The sequence below is a fragment of the Papio anubis genome, chromosome 7, assembly GCF_008728515.1.
Source record: "Papio anubis isolate 15944 chromosome 7, Panubis1.0, whole genome shotgun sequence".
Taxonomy (NCBI): Eukaryota; Metazoa; Chordata; class Mammalia; order Primates; family Cercopithecidae; genus Papio; species Papio anubis.
In genome coordinates, this window is record NC_044982.1 from 81599753 (window position 1) to 81626980 (window position 27228).

At 38.3% G+C, this 27228-nt stretch overlaps 1 protein-coding gene and 1 pseudogene across 5 annotated transcripts in view; one reads left to right on the plus strand and one right to left on the minus strand.

The window, feature by feature from the left end:
- STXBP6 (syntaxin binding protein 6) overlaps positions 1–27228 on the plus strand; it is a 251812-nt gene that overhangs the window by 185834 nt on the left and 38750 nt on the right. For all 4 annotated transcript variants that reach the window (XM_009211329.2, XM_009211332.3, XM_009211330.3 and 1 more), the window contains exons 3-4: positions 15862–15992; positions 16810–16975. In XM_009211329.2, the coding sequence (XP_009209593.1) occupies positions 15862–15992; positions 16810–16975 (297 nt within the window). The remainder of the gene's footprint in view (positions 1–15861; positions 15993–16809; positions 16976–27228) is intronic.
- On the minus strand, positions 977–1591 carry LOC108586835 (annotated as a pseudogene). The gene has a single exon (XR_001904685.3). The product of XR_001904685.3 is annotated as a 60S ribosomal protein L21 pseudogene (transcript).

Below are 27228 nucleotides of genomic sequence, written 5' to 3' on the forward strand. Positions count from 1 at the left end.
AAGAAGTGTGAGCTGGAGTGCTGAGGAAAGCCATGTGGCAGAGGGAGGATCTAGACTTGGCCTGTGAAGGACGGACACACGTTAGATTTGGAGGAGGTGGCTGTGAAGGCATCCCAGGCTAAGAAGCCACAGGCAGCGCAGTGTGCTGATGGGAGGAACTATGACATGTGCCGGGTCCTGGAAGGAGTTGGCCACTTCAGCGGTGTCCAGCCTCTAATGGAGTTTGGTCATGGAGGTGTGGAATTGAAAGTGAGGCTGAATAGGTGAGGACCAGCCAGACATTGTGTATTTGGGCACAGTTATGATGATCCATTACATTGCATTACTTAGAGAATCAAACCTTTATTTTTCTAGAAATAAGTTCTATAGTTTAGACTTGAACTATCAAGACTTCTGAGTAATTTTACCCATCAGAATAACATCTTCTACATGTAACAAGACAATTGACAGCAGTGATAAGGACTCACAGCCATGCCATTTGCACAGAATTCTAACTATAAGGGTTAAGGATGATGGCCTGTGGTCAAGAGGGCAGCCTTTGCACTGCCACTGGGTGGACCCCGGCATCTCCCTACTCTCATTGACATCCTTGACCTCTTTAGCAGAGACATATAGGAGAGAGGCATTCATTCTATCCTTGTAACAGCATCACACCCTGAAATGGCCTTTGTTAGTCACTGTGTCAGTCACTTCCTCTAAGACTGCTTAGAATTGGCATGATTTTGCCAGCGCTTAGGGTTTTGTGTGATGGCCTATGTGTCTGCGCTATACAGGATCTCAAGTGCCTTGGAACTCCAAAATGTGCATGCCTAGCATTGTATGTTATCACTGATTTCAGGTATGAAGTCACAGCAGCTGAGAAAAGATTCAATAAAAAGACACTTGGAGAACTGTGGCCAGTTATCTTATTTGTAATTCCTGATTTGCCAATGTAGGTTTGCATTGCCAGGCTCAAATGCATTTGTCTTTCATCCTTTTGTTTTGTTTTGTTTTTGTTTTTGTTTTTTCAGCCCAGAGGTCTTTTATTTTAATTTTTTTAACACCTATTATGCCATGGATTCATAGTGAATAGGTTCCAGCAGCTCAGGCTCCTTCCCATTGGTTCTCACAAAGTGTGTTTCTCTGGGTGGAGCAGGCTGGCGCTTCAGTTGAACCCAGGTACCTTTCTCTTTGGCTTCTTTCTTTTTCTGATCATTTTCCTTCACGCGTTTCAGGAAGCTGTCTCGGCTCTTAGAGTGCTTAATGTGCTCAATACGCACATTAATTCTCTTGGCAAGAATCTTGCCCTTAACTTGTTTGTTTACATCAATGCCAACAGCATGCTGGGTAACATTGTAGACTCTTCCAGTTTTGCCATGGTAACGCTTGTGGGGCATTCCTTTTTGAACAGTACCCATTCCCTTGATGTCTACGTTATCACCTTTCTTATAGATTCGCATATACGTGGCCAAAGGAACAACTCCATGTTTTCTAAAAGGCCTAGAGAACATATATCGGGTGCCTCTCCTCTTTCCCTTTGTGTTCGTCATTTTGGCAAATTACTGGAAGATGGCGGTTCCGGCCGAAAGGGCTTTTTTTTGTATTTTATTTTGCATTTTACTCCTCAATGCTTATCCTCTGAGACCCATTTGGATTTCTTATTCATACTAGAGTGTGTCTAGGAATCTGCTGATTTGCTAATGGACTAAAATTTCTGTTTGAAAAAGTAAGTCTTCATGGGAATTTTGACATAGTTTAGTTTCTCTGTTTATTTGTTTAATATTGTTAGTTCCTGAAAAATTTTCCTTCTTTATAGAAGTGCTGGTACTGCTTAGTGCTAAGGTATGCAGGAGGCCTGGCAAAGGCTAATTAAGAAATTAGTCTGTTGGCCGTGGAGATCTGGGCCCATGGAGTCAGATGGAGGCACCAGATTGTTAGTAAAGACTCTCAAGCAGATGCATTGCTTTTGTGGCCTCACACATCCCAGAGAGGCAGATTCTTATAAAGTTACTAGCTCTGATGAGTCAGGTGAATGTTTTGATCCATGGTCCCAGGCAATTGAGTTTAGGTTATGGGAAGACATCAGAGTTCCTGAGTTAGTGATCTTCACATTTGGAAAATGTGCTCCATTCTTCTCACAAGCCATCCAGGCACCATCCAGTAGTGGGCCATGGCTTGAAAGCAGCAATGTCGTGCAGACAGTCCTTGCTCTGGAGAGGACAGATTTTATCATTTGCTTCTGCAGGTAGTAAATATTCAGTTGGTTGCTGCTTTGTGAGTGTTCTTGTGACCTTTGCCCCTGACAGCATCCTCTGGCACATTCCTAATGTACAGCTTGATGAAGCAAGACCTACAGCATGTATTTATGGAAGTTACTCTTTCTTGATGGGAGTTATTCAAGCCATGGCAACTGCCGGTTACACCTGCCAACAGACTTCACACAACACCTTTCATCTTTTAATCTTTTCTCCCCCGTGCCATCTTCCTACTTCCAACAACCTATCACCCAATATTAATAGTGTTCGTTTAATGGATATACTCACTATTGATGCTTACCGTGTGCAAAGAATTCTGCTAAACACCTCGCTCTACTTTGATTGGGAATGGGAGCTGGAGAAGGCATAGAAGTAGAAGCCATGCCTCTCCAGTGTGAAATTCTTTAGTGAGGAAAGGAAATAGCTTTTTCTGCCTTAAGCAGTTTAAAATGGGCTTCCTGCTATATGAAAATAGTGAAAAAAGAACATAATGGGATGTAAAATATTGGTGTGGCTTCTAGAGGAAAAAAAAAAAAAAAAACATGTTTCAAATGTCAATTACATTTTTCTCTGATCTCTTTAAGTATGTGGCCAAAGAATGAGCCTATATAGCACCATGGCAGATAACAAGATGGCCATGAGCATGTAGCATCATAGTTTTTAAAAATTCAAGCATACTCAAATAGCAGTGCTGACCAGTCCAACTCTGAATGTGAACTTGTTGTGTTTCACATTTTTGTGATGTGTTTTTAAACCATTCCACTTAGATCTGAAAGGGGACATGGAGAGCTCAGCTAGGGTCAATGGAGGACCACACAGGTGGTGGTGATGGGGTAGGGAGTCTATTTAGGAAGACTAAATGAACCAGGACAATTTGAACATGAAGAAAACTGGAGACCGTTTAAATGACAGATTTCAAGAGTATGAAAATATAAGCAAATGCAAATGGCTGTAGTCATAACTTGAAAGAAGAGTTTCTTGTCACACTTTTTAAATATTAGGATGGGTTGTAAATTATTTTTATGAGAGTAAAAAAAATAACACTGGAATAATGTATCTTAGAAGGTAACATGCCCAAAGGTAACATGTGGAGTGGAGAATAAACATCTTGAGATATCTTCCCACTCTATAACTCTGTATTACCTTGATTACATAGGCAGAAGTACAAACTGTACATGTAAAATCAGTTAAGTGAACTTTAATTATGTCAAATTGGTGTAATAGGCTGAACAGAACTTTAGCTTGTACATTAAAAGAATGCAAAACATTGCTTTTGAAGGAGCCAATAGAAGTTATAATTCATAGCGTTTTGTTGATCTAAGGACTTCACATATTTGGCCCCTCGTTAAGTACAGCTTTAAACCTAGTATAGGTTACCTTCCAATGCAGAGTTGATGATTTCTGCCTCAAATTTCAGTCAAAGTAAACTGAGGTTTTAGTTCCAAAATAAGTTTATGCAAAGGGCTTGAAAATTCAAAATTAGCAGGTCTGCTTACTGGCATGCATGATCCTTTGATAAATTTATTCTCTGCCTGACACAAACCATACTATACACAATGGGTGTTCCTGTTACTCATTTTTTTAATATAATGCCCTTACCTTCACAGTGGAAAACAGTGACATCCAGTAAAACTAAGGAACCATACTTCATAGTGTACACACCAAAAAGTTGGATAAGCACTGAGCTATATCCCTGAACCCCATGGAACAAAGTTTAGGGACCACTTTTAGTATTTATTGAGAGCAACAGCTTCTCTCTGTCATAGAGTAATGGCTCAATCTGGTGACTGTTCTCTTTAGATTGGCTTTATCAGAATAATCTCTACTTTAGGCCGTAAGTCTGAGGGAGGGGACGATACCATGGGACAGGTAGATGGAAGTGTGCAGACATCATAACAGCCGAGTTTTGAGAAGAGCAAGTGTTTTGGTAGTTGTGGCTCATCTCCGTAAAACAGTTTGTCCTCCAATTATGTTGCGATTTAGGCACAAAGTATCAGTGGAGAATTGAATAGAGAAAGCTGAGCATATCACCACTTATCCAGCACCAGAGAGTCGGGTATTTTATTTCTTTTGTTCTGAATCTTCATCAAGGCTGTGCTCTGGAAAGACCCCCCAGGGATTTTTCTTAGGAAGAAATCATTTACCACAAGTGGCATCATTTATTTTGGGAATGATTCATAGGCTGCCACATAAATACTAATGATGTGCATAACAATCTGTTTCACCTTGGTATCTGCACAGAAGTCACAGAGATGCCGGCTTTCTGTATGAGAGAAGCTGCTCTTTACCACATAGCAGGATTTGGTAGTCAGGTGTGCCTGCTTATTCTTTTTTCGTTTCCCCATATTGCCTTAAATGACCCTGGATTTAAAAAAAAAAGAGAGAGAGAGAGAGAGATAGCCAAAAAAGATAGTGGGGCAGGTGAAATATTGCTAATCACAGTCACCAGTACATACAGCAAATAGATGGTTATTTCTGATCAGAATGGAGATATGTCATGTGATGCATATTTGAGTTAAAACTCTCAGTGGGGCACCCTACCATGTACCTGAAGAATGCAAAGACATAGTCTTGCATTTTCAGGTTATTTACAGTCTGATAGCACTGCAGGTAAATAAAAATACAAAGAATTATCTTTATTTTCCTGACATGTACAAAATGTGATGTTCAATAAGCAGTGGCCTCCAATTCATTAGGCACTGAGGTACGAACATGCCTGGGACTTGGTGAGTGACCTTGAAGATTTTGGTCTGGAGAGTCAACTGCAATGAAGAGTGGGTTAGACTATCCCTTTTCTCTCTGTTTTTACTACTACCATCTGATCTAAGCTACGGGCAGCGCCTCTCCTGGGCTATTGCCGTAGAAGTTCCAGAAGGGTTTCCCTGCTTTCATACCCATTCCTGCCATGACCTCTTTGACCTGCAGCAGTTGGAGAACATTTTTTATAATGCAGGTCACATCTTTGACTCCCCTGCTTCATGTTTACAAAGCCTTGTTCACCAGTCTCCATAATCTGCACTTGCTTTCGTCTCTGATTCCATGTATAGATATACCACAGTTTATCTGTTTTCCTGCTGAGGGACATTTGGGTTGTTTCCAGTGTTTGGCTATGACAAATAAATCTGCTCTGAACATTTGTATACAAGCCAACGCTTGGTATCCTTAGTATTTTTAATTTAATTTTTAATAGTAGGTGTGTAATATCTTATTGTGGTTTTAATTTGCATCTCCCTGATGACTAGTAATGTTGAACATCCTTTAATGTGCTTATTTTCCATCCACACCTTCTTTAGTGAAGTACCATTTGTTGAAAAGACTGTCCTTTCTCCATAGCATTGCCTTTTCACTTTTGCTTATTAATTTAGCTTTCTTTTGTTGAATTTTGAGAGTTTCTAAATGTATATTCTTGATACAAGATTTTTGTTGTTGTTTGTTTGTGTGTGTTCAGAGTCTCACTCTGTCCCCCAAGCTGGAGTGCAGTGGCATGATCTCAGCTCACTGCAACCTCTGCCTCCCGGGCTCAAGCAATCCTCCTACCTCAGCCTCCTGAGTAGCTGGAACTATAAGCATGCTACCACACCCAGCTGGTTCCTGTATTTTTTGTAGATACAGGGTTTCACCATGTTGCCCAGGCTGGTCTCAAGCTCCTGAGCTCAAGCAATCTGCCCACCTCAGCCTCCCAAAGTACTGGGATTATAGGCATGAGCAACTATGCCCGGCAGATACAAGTTTATCAGATATGATTTGCAAATATGTTCTCACAGTTTGTGGCTTGTCTTTTCATTTTCTTAAAGAGCGTGAGTTTTTCATGAAGTCCTACTTATTAACTTTGTCTTTCATAAATTGTGCTTTTAGTGTTATATATAGGAAATCTTTGCCGTAACCCAAGGTCATAGTGATTTTCTTCTTTGTTTTCTTCTAAAAGTGTTGTAATTTTAGGCCTTTACATTTAGATATATCATCCATTTCGATTTATTTTTTGTGTATAGTACAAAGTATGAAATGAAGTTCCTCTGTGTACATGTGGATATCCAGTTGTTCCGGTGCCATTTGTTGAAAAGACTGTCCTTTGTCCTTTCTCCATGGCATTGCCTTTTCACTTTTATTGAAAACCAGTTTTCCACATACGTACAGGACTTTCCAGCCTCTCTATTCTGTTCCATTGATCTATGTGTCTGTCATGATGCCAGTATTACATTGTCCTGATTAGTTTAGTGTCTTGATCAATTTGTGCTTGTTGTGACACAATACCTGAGACTAGGCAATTATCAACCACAGACATTTTTTCATACAGTCCTGGAGGTGCTGATCAAGATCAAGACACTGGCAGGTTCAGTATCTGCTCAGAGCCCAGTGTGTGTTTCCAAGATAGTGCCTTGATGCTGCATCCTCCAGAGAGATGAATGCTGTGTCCTCATATGGCAGAAGGGCAAAAGAGCCAAGCTAGTTCCCAGCTCCCTTTTAGAAGGCACTAAATTCATTCGTGAGGTTGGAGCTCTCATGGCCCGATCTCTTTCTCAAGGGCCCACCTCTCAATACTTTTGCAATGGGGATTAGGTTTTAACATGAATTTTGCAGAGTACATAACCATCAACCATATTACATTTAGTTTTACAAGTCTTATAATCAGATAGTGTAAGTCTTCCAACGTTTTTTTCCCATAGTTGTTTTCGCTCTTCTAGCCTTTTGAACTTCCATATGAGTTTTATAATTAATGTGTCATATTCTACAAAAAAAAAAAAAATCCCACTGGAATTTTGATTGAGATAGCATTAAATCTATAGATTTATCCATTACAACTGTGACTCTCTTGTTATTTTAGTGGTTTCATTTCGTTATTTTAGAGTTTATAGCCTATGTCTTTAGCATACTCTACCTTCAGGTAATATGCTACTTCATGTATAGTATGAGAACTGTCCAATAGTTCACTTTCATTTCTCCCATCCCAAATTTTGCTACTGTTGCTATACATTTTACTTTTTCATATTTTATAAACTCAATACTATATCATCTTCATACCATATTTGTTGTACAGGACTAGAGCATTGCTTGTCTAGGGCTAATTATTCCTCACTAATGAAGTGGGACTTTTCTGTGTATTCTACTCAGTGCCCCAGGAATCTTGAGGTTTTAACAGTCTGGATGACGGAAACAGGCACTATAGCCAGCCCTGTGTGAGCGTGGAGTACTGTATCCTCTATTCATTTTGAGTGATTATTTTTTAAACCTCAGGTAGTTTCCTCACAAACATGTGATGGGAATCACTCATTTGAATTGTCATGGGCAAATCTCTGCAGATTTCTAGAGTTTTGTCTGTGTCTGTCTTCTCTAGTACTCTGTCTTAAGAATTTTAGCCACCTTGATATCCCTGGGTTCTCAGCACTCACTTCAACTCAGGGAATCTGCCAGTCTCTTCGTGGGTTATTCCTCCCTGCACCACAGCCTAGAAACTCTCTCAAAGCAGTAAACTAGAACAATTGTAGGGCTCACCTTACTCATTTCCCATCTCTCAGGGGTCACTATGCTTCATTGCTTGATATACAATGCCTTAAAAACCATTGCTTCATATATTTTGTCCATTTTTGGTTACTTCAGGTAGGAGGGTAGACATAGCACTTATCTGGATTGGATGTAGCCACAGGATTAGAATTGTTGGGTCATAAAATATGTACATGTTTAGCTTTAGTAGATACTGCCTAGAGTTTAAAAAATTAAAAATTAAAATAATTTTTTAAATTAAAATAAATTCAGCTAATTTTAATTTTAGATAATTTTTATAATGTAGTTGATCTTGGTTTTAACCCGAGTGTGTTGCTGGATTTTACTCCCCAGTCGAACACAGTAGAGAGAGAAGGTGGCAGGTTCTTAGTGATACCATGCACTTTTTTTAGAAGTTCGGTGCTGTATCCCTTCATTTACAATGTATGATTAAAAATACTGAGGAAGGGCTGGTGGTGGTGGTGAGGAGGGAGGAGAGCCAAGAGAGCAGATAAATCTGCCTTTGCTTGACTGATAGTGGTAATTATATTTCACAGCTTATGCTTGCCAAGTAATAGCAGCTTTGATTTTTCCAAAAACCTAGTGATATTATATGTTTAGTATCTAGTCCATTTAAAAATTCTCTGTGTGTTACTCTTTCTCCTTCAAATTTGAGTCCCTTTCTTTCCCTTTGGAATGGCCTTCTCACATTAGAGGAGATCCACGTGCTCATGACATCCTTCCATGGTTCTTTTAGACCTAACCTATGTGCTGAAAGAGGATGCTCAGCAGCAGGTGCGTGGTGTCCGGGAGCATAGTCACAGGCCCTTCCCTCACCTGCTTCCTTAGCTGCAGAAACGCTTCCATCTCTTCTCATTGTAAAGGGTTTCTTAGTTCTAAGACTGCTTTTTAGCCGCTCTTCTAGGTAAAATATGCATTGAATTTCTACCATGTATGACATTTCCCTGAAGAGAATTGCTGTTTGCCCTACACTTTTCAGTATATAATGGATAATGTTAAAGGAAAGCATAATATTAAAGAAATCTCTTTTTCGAGTTTTTATTTTCAGCCTTTGAGCTTCTTGTGGAGAAACTTAATACATTCTTGAGTCAAGTGGCTGCTGCTTTGAAGCCTTTGTTTTTTGATACTCTGTAAATCTCGCCTAAGAATAGATCAAAAATGATGTTTACATCTGTTACTAGAATTGAGGAAGTAAGAACAGAATAAGACTTTATGACTGTAGTTAACCCCTTCCATTATCCTCCTTGTTTAATACCATAGGTGGAATTGGATTTAATCCCTTTCAGAAACCATCAGTTGTCACAACTCTGGGCATTTACTGTCTTGCTCTGACCTGTTTGTTTGTTTGTTTGTTTCAGTTATATTACATGAAACAGACATGTTATATAAACTTTCCATATAAAATATAACTATTAGTTTGCGGTAACTAATATTAACTAGGTTTTATAATTCATCATATGTGTTCCCCTTATCCAAAATGCTTGCAAATTTATTTTCTCTGCAGGTCTGTGGAGAAATGTCTAAGGAAGTTAAAAAATCAAACACATTGGGAAACCTCGGGTTGTTGAGTCTCCCTGAAATCAGATTTTCAGGAAGCCCGAAACAAACAGAATCACTTAAGAGAGATGCTGCTAGAATAAGGATTGGAGGAAAAGAGATTGTTGTAAGAGGTTTTAACCCCTAAATTCCTCTCTTCTAGTCTTTGATATTTCTGTAACTTCTTGGTTATTAACATTTTCTTTAGTCTTACTTGTAGTTCTTGGGATACTCCTCTTTTCTAGTAAGAAAATGTTCAAATTCCTTAAAACTGTGGCTGAATTTTGAAACTAAACAATTGAAACTGAAGTAAGTTCATGGTTTCTTGTGGGCACAGGAACTCTTCTTCCTTTTGTAGAGAAGCCATCAAAGGCATCAAAAGCAGCCACCTGACTCAAGAATATATTAAATTCTCCACAAGAAGCTCAAAGGCCAAAAATTAAAACTTAAAAAAAAAACTTTCATTCCCTCACTGATTTATACATGCATACCTCAGTTAGTACTCTGTATCCATTATAATACAACCATATTATGGTCCTAGTCTGGGGAGGGCAGTGGGGAATTCAAGCCTTCCAGGGGTTAAGGTTCCTAATTTTAAGGTTAAAATGTAATAGTCCAGGACTACCTGTCATTTACTTGAAAAAGAAAGTATCCTTTCAAAATAAAAATCTACATATTTTTACACTTAATAAAATTATCAACAGCATAAAGAAGGTTTAAAATTAAAAGGGACTAGATTTTAAAAGTACTAACTAGATCTCATGTGGCATTAAAATTGCACATTCCAAAAGTAATGCCACTTTCTTGTTGGCATGTGGAAGCATTAAAACCAGCTAGTACCACCTGCAAAGTTGGTGTAGGGCAAGCACTTGCTCTATTATTTGCATAGTTGCTAACTACTCTGGACGTAGTGTTGTACCTTCATATTAAAGCAGCCTTCCTATAGAATATTTTAGCAAGATGTTTTTTTTATTTTTCTCCTTCTACTGAAAGACTTACCCAAACTGCTTTACAAAGGAAGACATTTTCATAAAGTGGTTCCTTTTTGGCATCCCTTTTGGAAAAATTTCCTAGACTTTCCATTGTCTCTTCTTCCACTTGTGGAGATGAGAATGTGGTATATAGTTGGATACCTAGGAACTAGTGATACTAAGGAACTAGTGATTCAAAATCAGGAAACTTCTGTCTGGAAAACTTTTTTCTTTGTGAATATCTCTTCAGTAGACTGAGGAAATCTGCTTCCCAAGGCCCTATGTACTGATTTTATTGTTTCCTTCCACCTTTGGAGTTAATGGAGCAGGAACTGTTTAAGGGCATCCTACATTTTTCCCCAGTGGCTTGGTGCACATGACTGAAGTACCACCGTTTTTGTTGTTGCTGTTCTTTTGAAAAACAAAAAAGAAACAGACCTTCCTTAAAACATACAGATTTAGGTCGGGCATAGTGCCTCAACCTGTAATCCTAACATTCTGGGAGGACAAGGTGGGAGGATCACTGGAGCCCAGGAGTTTGAGACCAGCCTGGATAACATAGACCCCTATCTCTACAAAAACTTTAAAAATTAGCGGGATGTAGTGGCACATATCTGTTGTAGTCCCAGCTAGTTGGGAGGCTGATGAGGGAAGATCGCTTGAGCCCAGGAGACGGAGGCTGCACTAAGTCATCACTGCAACTGCTGCACTCCAGCATAGGCAACAGAGCAAGACCTGTCTTGAAAACAAAACAGAACAAAAAAACGTGCAGATTTAAGAATCCCATGTCAGACCCCTTTGGGTCCAATTGGGAATCTGGCAAGAGAGCCAGATTCTAAGATGGGAAGGAAGGAACAGAAGGAGAAGGGGAGGGCCCCAGAGACAAACTTTTGACCATTTCAAAAGTTAGTCTGGTTTGCAACTCTGGGTTACATAGCCTGCAGGGTCTAAACATTTGTTATGTCCCCAAATTATAACACACTGAGAAATAGTATGAGAAGCGAAAGATCAATCCTGTGTGGAGAGCACCATGCTCCATTTCCCACTAACTACAACAGAGAGGATGTTTCCCTGTTCTGAAAGCATTTAAGGTAACAAACTAGATATTTTTGCTTTTATGCTTTATAAACATTCAGCCATCTTGCCTGATAGAATTGCTGACGCAGCAGCCTCAGACCTGATATTTGTTTCTCATGGATATTGTGAAATCCACCTAGAATTATCATACATTAGAGCTTTGGAAGAGCAGTAAGGAAACTAGCTTCAAATACTTATTTCTCACCTTGGCCACATAGCCTGTTCTGTCACCACAGCAGCACCAAGAAGCCACAGTCAGTTACTTCCTGAACCCTCATTTCAGAAGCTCGCTTTTTCCTTTTCCCTTAGTCACCTCTGGCACAGTCACACAGCAGCCCTAATAAGATTCTGTGTGAATACTGCCTTTTTTTGCCTCCAGATTATTTATTTTTCATCAGCACTCTTGTTGAAATCAAAATGTCTGGTGGTTAGACTCAAGCAGAGCAGAGAGCTGAAGCATACCACAAAACACGGACCTTCGCTTAACTGTAAGGTCAAAATAGGGCTGGGCGTGATGAAAGTTTAAGGCATCTTAGGTATGTAGGTGTGGTAAATTCTGCTTTTTCACCACCCTGAACATCAAACTATAGCTATTGGGGGTGGAATTTGTTTTTCTTTTGCTCCTTTTCTTTCTTTCTTTTTCTTTCTTTCTTTCTTTCCTTTCTTTTTGAGAAATGGCTACATAAAGTTATGAAGTAATTCAAGTTCAATGTGTATAGTAAATGTATAAAAATGTGTAAAAAGATGTTATTCAGCGATCTCAAATATGAGCTAGTTGAGGATGTAGAGGTGGTATATACTGATTGTTTCCTTTAAAATAATATTTTAAGGATATTTATTTTTAGCTACCCTAAGCATCAAAACTATAGCTTTTGGGGGTGCAATCTGCTTTTCTTTCACCCCTTTTCTTTTCTTTTTTACTTTTTGAGAAATGGCCACATAAAGTTATAAAATAATTCAGGTTCAATATGTATAGTAAATATATAAAGATGTGTAAAAAGATGTTATTCAGCTATCTCAAATATGAGATAGTTGAGGATGTAGAAGTGGTATACACTGATTGTTTCCTTTAAAATAATATTTTAAGGCTATTTATTTTAAATAGATAATTTGTTTCTTAGGCCAAACTGGTTTTCCTTTTTGGAATAGTTGAGGGATTATGCTGTGAATAATGAGAGTGTAGTTGTAAGAGTGTGGCTTTTTGGAAAAAGTGGTCTTTCAGCCACTGGACCTTGAAAGAGGGGGTCTGCTCTCAGAAGAGCTGGATCTTGAGCTCTTCTCCCATTTCACATAACACGCAAGTGACTTGTCTTTCTGTCTTTCCTTTGGTCTTTGTTCCCTCTTCTACCAGTTCTACTTTTCTGACTTGTTGCAAGACCAAGTTTGATATGACATGGTCTTTGTTATTGACTGGCTTATGGGTTTTTAATTAAATAGAATTTTCATATTGGGCACAGGCAAGGTCACTGGTCTCCACCATTTGAGTATAGCAAGTTTTCGAATTTTGCTTTTATAAAATGTCTCATGGAAGGGCCATTTTTAAAAAGAGCTCTTTAGACCATTCGTTCATGAGACAGAGATATTACTCCACTTGAGTAGTGATGGCAGTGATATTCTGGATATTCGAGACATAATAGTTTGTGTCACTGCTTCTTAACCAAAGCTGAAATGTAGTAGCAAGTCTACATGAAAGCCAAAGAGGAGGCATGAGCTATGAAAACCATGTTGTTTTTTCAGAGCTAATAGCAAAGCGGCCTGAATTTGGTTGCCCCCATGCTTCTGCCTGCCTCCGATACCAGTGCAGGAAGTTGGAGAATCGGCTACTTCTGAGTGGTCTGCAGTATTACCTGGAAGTCATGCCCACACTGTTCCTTTAAATGCTTCTGTGTTGGTCTCTTCCTTGTGAATGTTGAAGGCATAACAGAAATTCCCTGGTTATCTGACCTTTAAAGTTATCCAAAATAATGACTTTGGGAGCCTCTAGCATGCAGCTCTATGATATTACTGATCCAGATAATTTGGTTGCATTTTCCAGGGTGTGCTGTCAATTAGCTTTCCTTTGGAAGGAGAAGGTAAATCACTGTTTTTCACTAGACATCTGGATTTTGTGTGACTGGCATGTTTTTTTTATCAGCTATTGACCCCCAAAACAACAAAACATGAAATAGTTAAAACATGTTTTCTTCAAGTACGTACTCAAAAAGTCTGGCAATGGGGTGTGTGTGTGCAAGTGTTTTGATTTCAGAAGGGGAACGTCTTAATTTAACTCTATACAATGTGTATATAATAATATAATTTTAAGACACCTGCTTCAAAATAGAAACTAGGATGCTGGAGATAATAACCATAAACAAAAATTAAACCAGACCGGGCTCAGTGCCCAGGAAAACTAGCCAGACTCCAAGAACTGGGCGAGGAATAAACTAATAGGGGAGAAAAGGCAGGAATGGATAGACTTACAACTGCCTCCATTAAAAAAGACTGCTCTGCAGTGTGATCACTGTGGAGGAATTCCATGGGGTCATTTGTCATAATACTTGGGGTTCCTGCATGCCTCATTTCAATGACAAACTTTCAGTGGAACTTACCTTCCTTAGATGGGAATCTTAAAACATGCCCGCAATATACAGTGATCTCGAGTTGTGTTTAAGCTTTTAAAATGCTGTAAATTACTTGGAAACAAATGGGCCAGAAGTAAAAATAGGAGCTCATAACAACTTTAAAGTTAGAAAGAAAGCCTTCATGTTTCCCAGGCTTAAATGTTGTATGATTTACATAAACACAGGAGGAAATTCTCTTTGTGTGTTTAGGGGTGTGTGTCTAATACAGGAACCCATGTTTTCCTGTTATTGAAAAGCCTTCTTTAATCTTTTAGGCACATTTTAAGACCTGTCTATATTCCAGGTGTATTGTTTTCTTTAACATTAAAACGTAAGAGCAGGTCACAGTCATCAGAGAAACCTATTAGGTCTCCCATTTGTGTTATAGGAGACACAAAAAATAAATGAATCAAATTAAATGGATAGACAGAGTCCTGGGCAGACTGCTAATACTGCCTGAATTCAGTTAGAGGGAATGGTTGTTCCTCTTTGTGAACAGAAGACTATAAAAATTCATCTGATTGTGGGTGTTAAGGGGATGATGACTTTTTAATCATAAAAGTAAATGTAATTGGTATGAAATATTCAGAAGTTTTTAGCAAATCTAACTGAAATAATGGGTGATAAACCGAAACATTGTTTGAAGTTAAAAACAAATCTTCACTAAATTATGGTTGGAAGCAGAGAGAGTAGATAGTACTCAGGCCATAAAGGTGGTCTTCAGTACTGGGAAAGTAGGGTTCTCACTAGATCTAAAGGCAATGGCCACCTTTCCTTTGTCTCTGCTCTCCTGCTTTAATGACCACAGACAATGAGCTGCAATAAGCTATGGAATGCATGAACTGTAGAGTCTTCCTGCTCACCAACGGTGATTGGAGTAGGTGCTTTCTGTCCTTCATCCCTTAAGAATTCTTTTTGCCATCTGTTGAGCATCTGCATAGTTATTGGAAAGTGTGGAATCTGTCGGGTGATTTGAAACAAGGAACGAATATGCTGCAGATGCATAGTCTTCAGCAAGTCAGTAATTAGGATCATCTTCATTATAGCCAATAATGATTTCTACCTTTCGTAGTTCCTTTCTATTTAATTTGCTAATTCCTACAGCCAGGGTCCAGGAGAAGCTTTTAGGAAATCCCTTTAAAGACCATTAATTACTTCCTACCCTTGAGTCTCCAAGTCACAAAGTAGGCAGGTGTAGAAATATTCAGAGTGCCTCTCCTGGTGCCTGATGCTTGACATCAGTCTGAGAGGTGATGCTGTCTGTCTTTAGCACAGGAAGGCTTAGGGGGAGAACTCGCTGAGGCTGAGAGGAGAAACTGTCCTTTTCCTACAGGTGTGGAGGTGTGCCCAGAACACCAGATTCAATCATAATTAGATGTAAACTAGATACAAACTGAACAATATTAGAGAACCAAATAGTTTGGGGATTTTTTGAGTGAGGTATTACTCCTCATCACTGAAGCCTAAGATGTTTACACTGGACTATAAAACTAGAAATATACTTTGCAGTTCTCTAGGGGAGCCAATTACCTTCATTTCCTTTAAAATTCAACCTTTCCCAGTGAACCCTACCTGATGCCTGTCAGTACTATATGCTTCTTTTCCTGCAAGCTGTAATTGTGCACTTGTAGCCTCCATTGAAGGTGCTTGGTGTTATTCACTTAAGTCATTTTCAGTTTGAATGGATAAAGACATAAATGAAGCAGCCCTTACAGTTACAATTATATTATAAACTGCTTCAGAGTGAAGATTATAGCATCTATTTCCTTTACATTCACCCCTGACCAAAGGCACACATACTTATTCATATTCCCTCCTTTCCCCCTCCGCCTTCTCTCTGTTATTGTGCATATACACAGTAGGTGTCATGTAGAAACAGCACTGAATGTGGAAACAAACCACCAACTTGCAGGTGCACTAATCTGAGTGATCTTTTGTTGGCAGTGACAAACAAGAAACCCACACAGGCGTCCATTACAAAGGTCAAACAGTTTGAAGGCTCCACATCGTTTGTTCGGAGATCACAGTGGATGCTCGAGCAGCTTCGCCAGGTTAATGGTATCGATCCTAATGGGGTGAGTGAATTGTCCGATGCTGAGCAAAGGCATTCTTTTCACAAGATGACTCTCTGATTGACCTTGGTAGTGGTGGTGGTGGTTTGAATCACTCTTAAGAAGGCTATTTCTCTATTTCAATTATGGGATTAAAACTTTCGGATACATAGTCCTTTCTTAAGTGAAATTATAAATCTTTTCATCATGTTTAATAGAGGAACCTAAGAGAATGCATATTGAAGATATGTGATCTCCGGTAACATTGATCAGCAAGTACAAAGTTCAGTATGAAGTAAATGAATGGTATCTTTCAGTATGTATTGTGATTCCCTTGCTTTTAATCGGAGAAACATTTTCTGACATAGTTATCTATTCAAAGTACATTCCCGTTGCTCACACACACATCTCACAAAATGCTAATAATGAAGAATAATAAAATATAAATTGTTACTATAGACTAAAATAGCAAGAGGGAATCTTCCTACCAAAGTTTAGGGGCCAGATTAATATAGGTCATTGCTGAGAACCTAAAGGAATCCCTTTTCCAAGAAATTGGGAAGATAATACATGATCTGAATTCTGACATTTGTCAGTGTTTAGTTAGGCTATCTCAACTTGTGTGATACTAGTTTCCTAGGAACGTGTATCAATACTGTAAGATTTGGGGTTTGCTTCATAAACAGAGAAACGCAGACTCTCCATACACTTGGATAAAGATGAGCCTTATGATTGCGATCAAAGTCTTTGTTTTAGCCTTTATAAATCTTTTGACAGGAGTAATCTAGAAACAGCAGTTTTTCTAGATTGAGATGAATAGTTATTTCATTGTCTTTTCCAGGATTCGGCAGAGTTTGATTTGTTGTTTGAAAATGCTTTTGACCAATGGGTAGCCAGCACAGCGTCAGAAAAATGCACCTTCTTCCAGATCCTCCACCATACCTGCCAGAGGTACCTCACGGACAGGAAGCCGGAGTTTATTAACTGCCAATCCAAAATTATGGGAGGTGAGTGGACATTTGTATGACCTTAGTCACCCTGTTTCTTTAGGCTCACTTTTCCTTAAGAAGTTAGGAGTTCAGCAGCGTAATTAAAGACAAAAACAAGAGAAGAATCAATATGCTCAGAGCTAGACAGCACGAGAACCATTCCAGGGAGTTTATTGTATGATAAATTCAGACACAAAGGTATGTTTTACTCTTGTCCAAAAGCTGGTCTGTTTTAGAATTAGCCTTCTAGTTCTTACCTTCACTTAGCTAAGATTATTTGTATAATGAGAACAAAACTGTTCCTTTATTAGAAAAATCTTTTAGTTTGGTTTCTTTACTACCTTTTCTATAATTTCATTGCAGAACACTATTTTCTGGGTTGCCTTTTCCTATTTTTTCTCAAGAAGTTTTACAAATATTAATATAAAAATTCCAACAGATGCTTCCCCTTTCTTTCAAATAGCAACTTGTGTTTATTCCCTGAATGGCATACAGAGCTGAGTTAAGATGAGTATAGTAAGCCACTGTAAAGGGATGAGTACCAGCATCGACAACATAATGAGAAATGTTTAGAGGGTGCTTAGCACATTTTTTAGGTGGCATTTCTTTTTAGAGAATTGAAACTGTGCAAAAAATGTAAAAGTCTCGACAACTCTGTGAGTTGGGGAAGAGTGTTTATATCATTGGTCTTTTCACTGACCTGTTCCCTTGGTTCTGAAAGACTGTTTTAAAAAATGCACCAGCTTTGCCTTAATCAAATGTTAAATAAAGATCACATTAAATACATCACATCTTCTCCTTGGGCTGTATATATGTTTCATATGAACATACAGCAGAATCCATTACTCTGTCCTAGCAACTGACACACATACTGTCATTTTGCCATTAGTTACTAGAAGTTATATAGAAAAGTTATTATCCAATTCTTTGGTATTATCCACTGAGGTGTTGGCATTCCTTTTAAGTAGGAAGTTGCTTACATCATAAGAACCTTGAAAGGCCTTTCTTAGGTATTTATGCAGCTTATTTTATTATAATTTCTCTGTTTAATCCCAGGAAAATACAAGAGGTGATGAATGGTGTATATTTTTTCAAGGGGCCACATCCTATGGTACAAAAGTGAAAAATATTAGACATAGATGTTTAAAGGAAAGGGAATTTCAAACACTGACCTATTTGGAAAATATAGTGAGATATAGCTCTGTATCATGTCTGTGCCACCAGTGCTCTTAAAATGACTCCTGCTTTGAAAGTCTAGCTGTAACAGACTTGGCAGAAGGTTGAAGCACACCAGGCTTAGGACCACAGATGGCCACATTTTCAGTGAATGAAAAGTTGGCCAGGAAATCCCAGGTTTCCCTCATTCTTCGTTAGGTGGAGTTTGCTCTGCTAGCCTAGAATCACATTTGTTTCTTAATCTTCAGTTCGTGCTATGAAGCATTTTTCTCATCCATGTCCATATGGGCAGTAGCTTGCATGGCTAGCATGTAAGCACAGACTGTCTTCTCAAAATAATGTGACGTTATGGATTTGAAATTTCTGTTGCTCTTGGAGAAACACTCCCCTCAAGCATTCCACTTCCTCATGTTCCATCCTGGGCAGTGTGGCTAGAAACAGACCCAGTGCCATAGAAACTACTGCACTTCCTCAGAATGGAAATGTGGATGGAAGCAAAAGGGCCACACACTCACTGTCCTTGCAAGGGAAACGAGGTACCTCCCTCATGCTAAGGTTAGGGATAGCTTTGCTGACTCTTCCTCTTCCTCCCTTAACAGACTGTCCTAGGCAGTTCTCCTGCTCTGTTACCCCTAAAGGTCTCATTTCTTCTCTAGGAACAGGCTTTTTCTTTCATTCATTCAATTACTGTTCATTATCCAGTCATACAGTAAATGAGGACTAAGAACCTACTACATGCTAGTCACTGAGATAAGGCCTGAATATAGAGAATAGTTCTATATTTGGTCCCTTAATAGACCCTAATTGCCACTACTCAAATCCCAGACCGATAGATCTCTAATTTATTCTTCCTTTGCCTTCCTGAATATCCTCAGACCTTCCCACACAGCCCCACCACACTGCTTTTGTCCGTCATTGACCCAGCCCTTCAGCTTTCTTTCATTGCCTTGTGAACCCCAAATTATGCAGAGTTGAGGTGGGAACTCATATGTCCAATGTTAAATTGTTGGTATGTGTATTTAGGCAAGCCAAATAAGGGTTTCCTGTAGTAAGAAAAAATTACAGTAAGTTAATGAAACCAAGTGCCAGAAATGCCTTTGCCTTGTGTGACTGTAGGTGTCTCTCAGCTGCTCTAGACTTCAGTTTTCCCAGGTGTCACATGTAGAAGTTAGACCAGATGCTATATAAAATCTCAGTTCCATCATTTTGAAAGTCTGTAATTCTTAAATTATAGTTTTATTGTGTAGGTTAATTGCTGCTTATCTAAAGAATCAATTAAAGATTTAGTGCAATTAAATATTGACAAGTCCTGGATTACTAAGGAAGGCACAAAAAGGTTTAAATTAAGCATATAGTAATTTGTTGGCAGCACATATAACCTTAATGAATGCAGCATGTCTTAAACAGTTGTTTATCCTTGATAATGGTTGTGCCAACATACCCTAATAAATTAGTATGCTGATTAGTCTTCTTTTCTGCCAGTTATCACACTTCTGAGACTTCAAAATTCGGTGCTTCTGGGGCTACTACATTCTGACCTCTTTAACTTTCGGGTATCTTCCACATCTTTAGGATATGAAATCTGTTGCAAATTTCTCAGTATCTTTTGGTCTGTCCCTATAGTATGGGCCACAAGTCCTAAATACAATTGTTTCTTATACCATGAAATAGGATAGTTTTATGATTTTAAAGAACTAATATAGGTGTTAGTGTGCTGCCTAACACCAGATTCTGTACACATGTTATCTAATTTAATTTTTATAGCAGACTTTGGAAATATACTTTATCAACTCCATTTTATAGAGAAGGAAACAGAATCAGAGAGATCAAATAGCTTGCCAAGGGTCATATAACTAGTAAGTAGTAGAGATAAGATGCCAGTGCAGGCCCACTCATTGGCTCCTTAAGGCCACTGAGTGGCAGGCTCCAGGAAACACCATTGACATTGTCTTTGTTATGAATGGTGCCCTCTAGAGTTGTACATGAATTGCTGGGAATATTTTAGCCAGTACATTCCTGGGTATTAAAAAGGGAGGTGGGGGAAAACCCGCCTATATGGATAGTTTTAACTTTTTTCCTAGTTTTGTCCCAGGAAAATATTTAAGATAATTCTTAAGCTATTTTTTTATCCTAAGAACAATTGAATCATCAAGTGCCTTTAAAATCATCTTGCTTTTTGTTTTTTGTGTTTGTCCACCAGAACTTCAATAGAGGAAACAGATGAAAGCACTGGGAAGACAGTGTAGCCCTAGCCACCTACAGGGCCTCTCAGGTACTCTATTCAACCTAAAAAATGAAAAGGGTCAGAATCTAGATTAAAGAGAGTGTAAATGCAAAAGTTGAGGACAAGCCCACTCAAGAAGCACAGATTCCTAACAATGGAAGTCAGTGTTACAAAGCATAGAAGTCTGAGATTGCTTATGTAGACAAAGCCTGGGGAATTTTAGCAGAATTTCAGCATCTTTCTGTGTAAGGCTTAATACGTAGTCACAATGACCTGATTAGTTCAGATGGTCCTTCTCTTTTGAGAAAGGTCATTTAACATTCCATTGCAGTTACTGCAGATGTAACTGTCATGGAGTCCCTGTTCAGGGAACTATCTAGTCTGAGTTAGGTCAGGAGATAGGACAATAAAGAAGGCATTTAATCTCTAACAAAGATTTGTGATTGGAAGGTAGAGGTCCGATCTCTGGTCTCGCAGTCATTTACAGAACAAAAACAATGAGGAAGAGAGTTGAGTTAAGCTATAATCTAAGAAGTAGAATTGCATAACATGCTGTATGACTCAGATCACAGCCATATCTCTCTCAAGGCTTAAAGTGTTTTGGGGGTTCCAACAGCTTTTAAATTGTATTTATTTTCACATCTGTATCTGGTCCAACCCTGTCATTGGGAAAACTGAGGCCCAGCCATTTTGAATGACTTTGTCAAGGCCAGGGACTATGCAACAACCTACAGAGACTGAAGGCAGAGGTGTAGAGCCAGGTCTGCTGCTGACATGTGACATAGCCTCATGAGTGACAGGGGTCCCTGAAAGTAAGTTTTAGGTTCATATGGTTTGGATATACTTCTGAGATGGTAGCTTTCATTTTCTCTGTGTTTACTGTAAACAGAAATGATGTTATACTGTTATATGTGTGATGACACATTTGTACTTCAAAGGTGCCTCAAAGGAGTTAATAACGTGTTATTAGACTCCAGAGGAGGGACTTGCTTTCAGATAATTCATTTCAAAGAGACGTGGTCTGCCCCAAATAGATGGTCAGTTTAGATAATGGGTATGCCACATTAGGTCAAGGTCCCAAGGAAGACTTTCTTACTTTATTTACATCAGTATTCTTTAAATGTGAACACATCCCACATGGCTCCCACGTTGCTGGTTCATTTGTGTTGACCAATTTAGAATGATTGCTGTTGGCCTAGTATTCATATGCCTGATACTATGAACTGTAGAAATCTTTGGTGATACTGGCAATTTCCATGTTAGAACCACAAAGGAGGTTCTTTACAAACCCATTTTCTTTTTCATTAAGAGATATAAATTATTTGCAAGAAAAAAATAGTTTATTCTTCAAGATAAGCATAAACTGAAGCATATCCAAGCGTTTTTCATGAACTCTGAGGCCGAATACCCTAGCTAACTCATTCAGTTCCCTCTTAACTATTTCACCTGTTGTGTATCATCCTTCAGTGATTCCACAAGCATTTACTCAGCACTATGTAAATGTGCTAAGCTAGCTGTGGAGCTCCAACCACACAGTAGGCACCTTCACCAGCTTGACTTACTTTCTGGACATATCAGATGTAAATAGATATGAAACATTGCCACGACAGCAAGGGGATGGGTGAGCTGGAGGTTAAAGGATGGTTAGCAGTTATGCAGACAAGGGCAGGATGAAATTAGCTCTCTCTTATTGCAACAGTTAATCCAGACAATTTTATTTCAATGTTAGCTATATTCAGAATTTAAATGTGGCAGATTGTTTTTTCACAAAGCAGGCTATTTTGAAGTGCCATATATTTTCATCATCAAAGGGTGTTTCTTAAGCATTACGCTTCTATGCACAGCCCTTCAGATGATAGTATAAAGCCCACACTTCAGAGCGCTATTAGAATTCTAGGGACACAGATGTCTCTGATGTCACCTTCATACCAGGCTGGCCCTCGCTTGCCCCTGCTGATTGGTATGCTAAAGGAAACCCAATGGCTTTACTCTGGATTCCCCCAGGATAGGATAGAATCTCAGGATTCAATCACAGTGTGACTTTGTTTGTTCTTTTCTTCCAAACAATACAAAGTCACCCCTAGGTGAGGTGTGCAACTATTTCACCTTGTACGTGTCCCAGGCATGCAAAAAAAGGTGATTGATGTGGTCATTCTTAATCCTGGTATATTAATATAGTACTTTAAAGGAATCTATAACATTTACCATGATTTTTCTGTTATTTTTCTTCTGTTTTAACTCTGTCAATGAATAAAGACTTTGGAGTGTGAACCTCACACTCCTGTGCATGCTCCAACCAGGGGTGCATTGTAATGAATTGTTTATTTCTCAAGAATAAAGTTGTGTATAATTTTTCCCCTAGAGCTCAAACTTCAATATCCTTGGGAGATGCACACACACATATTAGAGATTATAATTCACAGAGATGAGTTGTATTAAAACCACCATATGGTTGCTTCTTGATGCCTGAATGTAGACACAGAGCAGCAGAGGAGGCCAGGCTTCTTAGCTGATTCACTGTTGTGACAGTGCAGTGAAATGTTTCTTATAGTTCCTTAAATCAACAGGAGTCCATGGCATAATTCCTCCAGTGACTATTTTTGTTGCCCTTGGGAAAATAATAAACTTCAGTTTCCTCCAGCAAGTACAAATGAGAAAAAATGATTCATGAGAAACTAGCCCCAGATCCCACAGCTATTAAGAGAGAGAGCTGGTGTTTCAGTCAAGACCTGCTACTTGGTCCCCATCTATTAAATGGAGACCGTGACTTCCAAATTCCCTTAATAAGCACAAGTCTTCTTTTCTTTATGTCAATTCAGCTAAAGAGAAGAGGGGATGACACCAATTTAACAAGATCTTTGGGTGAATTCAGTTGAAAATTATGTTAGAAAGTTCTCCGTAAATTATGTTACATAGTTATATTAATCATGTACACACACAGACTTAGCCACTCTTCCATCACTCCATCCTCCTCATTGCAGCCAATATATCTTTTCCTAGACAGCGTGATATTTCATTTAAGACTTGCCTTAAATGAAAGTTCTTTCAGAGAGAGAAAGAAATTACGACTAGAAACAAAATAAAAGCGTCAATAAAAACAACAGTACAAATATTTAAAGCATAGAATCAGAAAAACCCAGTTTGGGAGTTTTGTGTTTTTATTATTGGGATCCCAACAGTGTACCCACTGCATCAAACACAAATGTTTTTATAGTCCTATGTGACCCATCGAAGTAACCATCTGATATTGGCTGAGCACTATTAGGGACATGACATTCTAGCAGAAACTGTGAGATATTTTTGGATAGGAATCTTTCATGTATTTTTTAAGTTGAGGATGACATTACTAGTCATTATGTTTTGTATGTGTGTGTTTTCTCATATTTCCTCATTCAACCATTCAACCTCATCTTGTTCCCAGAGAGGTACTTGTATTTTAAGTGAAAAAATTGGAAATAACTAAGGATTACTTCCTTAGGTTCCATCCAGTTCTGTGTGTGATATAAATGACTAGAAACTAAAGAAAAATGGGTCACAGATGCAATTTTTTTTTCATTGCTCATTGGCTGTAAGCTACACTGAAATTCATGCTGTGAAACAGCTGGTGGGTTATGGTTAGTCATCCTGAGCTAGGAGTGGCTTTGTGCATTAAAATGCTTTTGAATCATATCTCTTCATCAAAATTTTCTACCAAACCAAGACTATGTAAAGGTACTTCCAAAATATCATTTTTGGCTGGACAAGGATTGTAAACATGTTTTGTCTATGCCATGGTTAAATAACCTGCAGTAGATAAGAGCCATTCCTATTTTCAGAATCAACCAGAAGACATAAGTATACAACTTGATCTAGAAGGAAAGAGCACGGACTGGATTCACTTACCCTACTTACCTTTCTCTTTGACGGCATCACTCATTAGCTATGTAACTTCGTCTGAGCTGCTTAAGTTATACTCAGCCTCTCTATGCTCTTCTGTGTCATGGATAGCAACATATACCTTGAAGGGATGGCATGAGGATTAAAGTAAATTATAAAGGGTTAAATCAAATGGGATTTTTGAAAAATGCCAGTACATGCCTAAATATTCTATGTTTTTAAACACTACAAATTCATAATATTTCATGATTTCTCCCAGCATGTTTATCAAAAGCCTTTTCTTCTGAAAGAAGCAAGGAAATATTCTTGAGCTTTCCTAATCTGTGTTAGCCATAAGAACTGGGGGGAAAAGAATTTCTTTGTTCCAAGTGAGAATGAGCTGAGCTATACTATAGATATTTCAAATGTCTGCAATGCTGAATTGTTTGCCATGCTTTATAGAATGCTGAGTGTGTTGCATTTTATGTTTGACATTTATAGAGTGCACATGTTACTGCTGACTTAACCAAAACAACAATGTTTAAAATATATCAAGTAACACTGTGCCAGAGATCAGGGCACGTAATTCAGATCTTCCAGTAGGAAAGAAAAAAACTTAAAACATGTTTTCTGAACTTTACAAGGGAATGGAAATACTCTTTTTCCACCAACATGTCCTCAGCCTAGAATAATTCCTTGAGTCCACCTCTTTCTACTTCCAAAACTGGAGATACATGAGTCAGAGGTAAAATTACTTAACATTGTTAGACATGAAGTGGTAGTTCTGAAACAGACATAAAAGGCATTCTGCATTATGCTCATACATTTAAATTTACAGACATATGAAAGTTTTTTTAAAAGTTTGGGAGACATAAATTTACCAACCAATTTTCAAAGGAAGGATGTTTTCTAAAATCTTTACATCTACTATCATCATAATTTCATAAAAGAAAGTTTAACAATAAAAAATAAAAGGATATAATCTCTGAGACTAAAGGCGCTGTTCTTAGGTTAGAAACATTTACCTTTATGAAAAGCTTACTTCATTGTGCTTATTTCACAGAGGCAATAAAAACTCTACCATCCACTGGCATTTAAAAGCTGTTGCTCTGCTGTAACATACAAACATCCAGAACTAAAAAGTACATGGAATTTTAGTGAAGAGAAGCTGTAAATTCTCAAGAACAGTAACACAGCTAATGAGTGATGCTGTCAAAGAGAAGGATAAGTGAATCCAGTCTGTGCTCTTTTCTTTGTCATTTAGTAATTTGTCAAATTCACCCCCACTTCTGGGGAAGCCATTCAGAATACACACTCTTTGGAGAGTGGATGAGAATTTAATCTTCAAAGTTGAAGACTATAGTCCTATTCTATACCTGGAATAGAGGTTAGGAATTTGAGCATAGTATATGAGAAACTATATAGGAATATGAGATTTCTAAAATCTTTAGTGAAGGGGTAAATAAAATGGTCTTTTTCGTTCACATTATATGATAAACTTCTAAAAATTTTAACCATGTTTCTGATCATTAAAGATTGAATTATAAGATTTAGCATAGGTAGTTCTTTGAAAATTAGACATTGATTTAAAAATCTGAAGTTGAAAACATTTCTTACTTATCCTTCTACCTGTAATATACCTACCCAGGACTAGGTTCATTGCAAGAAGTTAGAGCATTAGAATTGCCGATTTAGCAAATAAAAATGCAGGACATGTTACTTGCAACATGTTTGTACTAAAAAATGATCTGTTATTCAGCTGGAATTCAAATTTTACTGGATGTCAGTTTAGTCTGGTAACCTTTATGGACATCCACTCTCCCAGTTTGTAGCCAGCCAAAACAAATACGGAAAACAAAATAAGTTTATGGTATGTAGACAAATAAACCTTATGATAGCCAAACAATTATAAGGGCTTTGGGAGAATTTGAGATGGGGATCTCAAAGGCATAATGTGCTAGTCATCCAAAGATACAAACAGAAAAGTATGAGACAGGCTGCTAAAGGGATATTCAAAGAATTTAGATCAGTGTTGTATTGTAGCTATTCTACATAGAATAATGCTGTAACATGCAAATTATAGGTAGTAGGAAGTATTAGAATTTCACTAAAGGACTTTTATAACTGAACATCAAATTCCTGGTTAGTTTTGCACCGGAAAGGTAGTTCAGTCTTGAGTCAGAATGTATTTGGCTTGGTTTTCAGGAGTTAGTTTATTGTTAATAATAAAAGGAGCCTGCCATAGACTCTTGGGGGCACCCAGCAAAACAAAGCGTGTCATTCACGGAGAAAGAGGGAAAAGCTTACATTGTGAAGAGCTCTAAGATACATTGTCTTTCAGTTCTGGACTCTAGAAGCCTAAAATCAGTGAGTAGCGCTGTGTGCTTCTGGAGACCGCAGGGAAGAATGTATTTCCTTGCCTTTTCCACCTTCTAGGAGCTGACTGTGTTCCTTGGTTCATGGTCCCCTCCTAAATGTTCAAAGCCCCCAGCATAGTCAAATCTCTTTCTCTGTCTCTGACACCCCTGCCTTTCTTTGTGTTTATATTGGGTCCACCCAGGTAATTCAGCGTAATCTTCCCCTCTGGAGATGCTTAATCACATCTGCAAAGTCCCTCTTGCCATGCACAGCTTCTGGGGACTAGAGTGTGGACAAGTTTGGGAAGCCATTATTCTGCCTACCACACCATTTTCTTAAACAATTCTAAAAGCTGTAATATACTCTATTGTGTAATATTGTCCTACATTTAATTTTTTATAAGATATACTTTTATATATATCCTATAGACTATATTACTTCTGCTAATCTGTTGTAATTTCAGACATTTAAATTTAGAAGCACCTAAACTTTTTATGAAGACCCAGTACTTAAGTGACTAAAAGGGCTTGCCATGTTCTGTAATATCAAAAACTTCCTTACTTTAGCAGCTGGTATACTTCTACCTTGGCTCTTTCCCTTTGCTTAAGGGATTTGTTTTCCTTAATAATTACATGGATTTTTTTATGCATTTCTTAGG